This window comes from Octopus bimaculoides, chromosome 6 (genome assembly GCF_001194135.2).
Source record: "Octopus bimaculoides isolate UCB-OBI-ISO-001 chromosome 6, ASM119413v2, whole genome shotgun sequence".
Taxonomy (NCBI): domain Eukaryota; kingdom Metazoa; phylum Mollusca; class Cephalopoda; order Octopoda; family Octopodidae; genus Octopus; species Octopus bimaculoides.
Window position 1 is genome coordinate 67,679,576 of NC_068986.1, and position 4,607 is coordinate 67,684,182.

A 4,607-nucleotide genomic window follows, 5' to 3' on the forward strand; every position below is an offset into this window, starting at 1 on the left:
TGTGTGTGTGTGTGTGTGTGTGTGTGTGTGTGTGTATGTATGTATGTATGTATATATATATATATGTATATATATATATAAAATTAGTGTACGTTTATACACAAAAGAGGTGACCCTAACAGGACACCTTACATTCTAATATACATCGATATACAAGAACAGTGCTATCTGTGGTATTATTCCTCGACAGTAATTTCCTCAGGGATTGGCCGGTGTGTGCACCATCAACATGTTGAGTTTCTCCCAGCGGATCGCATGTTGTATACTTACATGTGTTTAGTAGTCGAAGTAGGGCCGTTTAAGGAAGCATTTTCCGACATCGGATTATGGGCCGTCTTATGCAGTTTGATCACTTTTATGTTTCGAATATACAGTCGCTTAGATACAGATGGCGCGTAGCCGTTGTGTGCTAAGTTCTCGAGGAACCGTTTGGTGTTGTGAAGCTAAATAAATATATATATATACATATTGAAATCGATGCAATCAACAAACCCCACCCCCTTAAAATTGCTGCTGTTGCGCTAAACTTGAAGCAATTATTATTATCATTATAATTAAAAGTATTTAAACTGCGACGATCTGTAGGAATCGTTAGCGCGTTGGACAAACTGCTTTTACTCTTTTACTCTTTTACTTGTTCCGGTCATTTGACTGCGGCCATGCTGGAGCACCGCCTTTAGTCGAGAAAATCGACCCCAGCACTTATTCTTTGGAAGCCTAGTACTTATTCTATCGATCTCTTTTTGCCGAACCGCTAAGTTACGGGGACGTAAACACACCAGCATCGGTTGTCAAGCGATGGTGGGGGGACAAACACACACACACACATATATATATATATACATATATACGACAGGCTTCTTTCAGTTTCCGTCTACCAAATCCACTCACAAGGCTTTGGTTGGCCCGAGGCTATAGTAGAAGACACTTGCCCAAGGTGCCACGCAGTGGGACTGAACCCAGAACCATGTGGTTGGTAAGCAAGCTACTTACCACACAGCCATTCCTGTGCCTATGGCATTTACTCTGGCATTTCCTGCTTAGTGGCATTTACTCTGGCTTATCACGTTGTGTGTTCAAATTCGGCAGAGGCCGACGTTGCATTTCAGCTTCACGAAGTTCGATAAAATAAGTACCAGTTGAGTACTCGCGTCATATTTGATGCAGTCATTACTACTATTACTAGTATTTGCATTATTATTGTTCTTGTGTTTGTTGTTATATTGCGGGGCTCCTAAGTCATACCCTCGATGTTTTCATGTCAAATGACAACATTGTCGTTCTTCCTTTCAGGCGAATAGAAAGTAACAGATTGAGAGTGATATTATACTAATATTATAAATCATAACTATCATTGTTTTCTTATTAATAAGAACAAGAATAATAATGGCAATGACGGGTATGATTGTTTTGTAAATGATGCATGTTGTTATTGTCCTGGTTCATATTGTTATAACTCGTCTTCATTAATTAGATCTCCAGAGATAACAATGTCACTTCAGTGCAGAATTTTCTTCTTGTTTTCCAGAATTTGACCATTACGTTGAAAACAATGAATGGGAAATTGAAAGCACAATGACAGGCAATTTAAAAGTCAACCATCAATCGAGAGAAAGTGAGAAAACCTACAGTAATGCTGTTTTCTCGATAAAACTAAAGAGACGGCGTACATTCCACATAGTGTCTACCTACATCCCGTTCGTACTTCTAGCATTGCTTAATCTAGCTGCTCATGTTGTTCCAGTCATGTCAGGCGAGAAACTTATGCTAGCAACGACCACTTTGCTAGCATATGCAGTACTTCTAAACGACATCAATCGAAAGATTCCAGGCAACTCCGCCACCACATCAGTTCTTGGTTAGTGAGAGACATTTTTTTACTATTTAAATCTCAATTTACTTACCGTCAATCCTATTTCTCTGTTCCTTTCTCTCTTTCTTTCGTTTATGTATGCATATATATATATATATATATATATATATATATATATATATATATATATATATATTGAACTTGGTCTTATGATATTTCAAAGTTCTGATTTGTAACATCTACTCATACATTATGTTAGACTTTATTCACAGTGCGCTACCAGTACTAGCCCATTCATTTTCTCGTCTCAGATCTACATCTGTGATCTTTATTAGTCGTAATTAAGCAGTGGTTTCATATTTCTACGCTGCTTGGGATCAAGCATTCCAGACGCAGCCTATTACACAACTCTTTAGAAACGTATGGCAATTAAATAACAACCAAGAAATATTTGTAAGAGAAAATTTAGTAAATGCTGAATATTATATGAGGGTTAAACATTTAAACTTCAGAATAGGCGTAGCTTTATGATAAAGAATTACAGTCTTGCGTGTTAGGAACGTATTTTTGAATACGCTAATGATAAAGCTGTTCAAACTAAAGATGCATGAACTAACAAAGATTTCAATGGAAACAAAATGACATTATAAAAAGTGAAAACAAAATTGAAAAAATTTGTACATGAAAGATGTGGAAAAACTTTAATTTTGTGAATTTGAAAGACGGTATTTAATAACAAACATGTTCGTATAAACATGTCTACAATTTAAGCCAAAGTTAAACCATGATTCTATTAGAAATTTCTACAGCTTCTAAATTCTGTTTATCAGGATTCTCAAATCCCATATAATTGCGGTAGCTAATATACTTTAAAGCATGTTTGAACACAAACATAGAATATCAGGTATTCAATAAGTTGGCAATTATATATAGATTTACAGCGAATATCACAATACTAGACAAAGTGCCTACAGTTAAAATAAGATGTATGCGTGTCTGCGTTTGTACGCGTGTACGTATATATATGTGCATGTTGCACGCGCGCGCACGCATGCATCTAGCTGTGTTTTAGTTATGTCAAGATAAGCCTAAATAAAAATTTTGGACAATATACCAGTAATTTTCTAAACTAAAAATAAGATTATATCAAATAGTTTTACTATAGGAGATAGATAATTACTAGTTTTCTGTTTATTCATTGGATTATTATTAATCACATTAAATTTACACATATCATTAAATTCATTTGCTCAATCGTACACAATTAAACTATATATACAAAGTATATGGATACAACGTATACTGATATACATCTAAACGTTACTGCTCCAGTCATATTAAGCATTGTACATGCAGCTATATGCGCTGGCCTGATCGTATATTATATAGAGTATTAACAAATTTTATATAGAGCCTTATCCATGCATGTACATTTGTCCTCTACGCCGCCGGTGATTTTCAAGAGAAAGGCTTTTTAAAGACCAATACAGCTTGGTATCAGTGCCATCGCACGTGTTGTCATCAGCGCGCAGAGAGCTAATATACGTATCACAAGGCCTCCAATATATTCACAAATTTACTACCCTGTGTGGCAACGTTTTTTATGGATCCGGAAATTCTAAAGGGCAAAGTTGATTTTGGCGAGATGTAAAATGAAAGCACAGAGAGTCGGAACAAATAGTGTAAGGCATTCTCTCAGAGGCTCTAACCTCTCCCCAATTTATCACCATGATACCAAGCAGTCATTTCATAAATATACACGTTCTTATCACGGTAGTGCACTTGGAAAGCAAAACAAGACAACAAATTTAGCTAGACAAATCCATGTCTTACAAAATATCCATTGATTTCTAGTATACTTTATTTAAACTAGTTTTCTTGTAGTTTGGCATTTTGTTTTCTAATCATTTACATTCCTTCGGCAATGATCAATGCATGATGGCTTTGAGTATCTATTAAACATCGCCTTCAATTCAGAATCATGATAACATGTCATTTTTTTAATCTAAAGTTTGAGGAACGTATTCATTGCAGACATGATTCTAACACTATGCTAAATAAATAACTCAGGGTAAACACAAAAAGAAATTATAGTGTTATATACAGATTTTGTTTTTCGTTTTCATTGTTTTTTTTTTGTTCGTTTTAATAATGAAATCATATTATTCTTCAGTTTATATAAGCTATTAGATGATTATAAGCATATGTCAAATCTTTGCATGTTTGTTGTTCCCTTATATAACGACACAAAGATATGTATGATTATTGCGCTTGTTTTATTTTAGTAAAGACTTCATGCCAATTATCTTTAAAAGAACCTTAGAAGTTTTCTTATCTTAACAACTAATAGACGTTAAAAATCAATCTTCCGTCTGTTTTGATTCGAAGATCAAACAGTCTAGGTCTGGATCAAAAGTACAATATTCGTGACGAATGGAGATATTGGAAACCCAGAGGAAATGAATAAACGGAATATCAACAAATAAAGAATTAATTAGATGTAGCATCCGATACTGTCATAGGTTATCCTTTATATTGTCATATATTGTCATTATGCGTATTGCTGCAGCTTCTATTGTTGCCAGCTCCATGTTCTTCTAAAATTTCAGATGAGCAACTTCTAGAAATATTCTCCATTTGTCAATGTTTTTTTATAAATATCGTAATAGATAAAATGGAATTTGGATGGTTAATGTTGAATATATGAATATATTACACAGGGTATACATATAGATATATTATATACTCATATGACATATATATATATATATATATATATATATATATATATATA

General features: G+C 34.1%; 1 protein-coding gene across 3 annotated transcripts in view; it reads left to right on the forward strand.

Moving 5' to 3' along the window:
* LOC106869618 (neuronal acetylcholine receptor subunit beta-3) overlaps positions 1–4,607 on the forward strand; it is a 546,457-nt gene that overhangs the window by 399,528 nt on the left and 142,322 nt on the right. For all 3 annotated transcript variants that reach the window (XM_052968838.1, XM_052968839.1, XM_052968840.1), the window contains one exon: positions 1,529–1,858. In XM_052968838.1, coding sequence (XP_052824798.1) covers positions 1,529–1,858 — 330 coding nt within the window. The remainder of the gene's footprint in view (positions 1–1,528; positions 1,859–4,607) is intronic.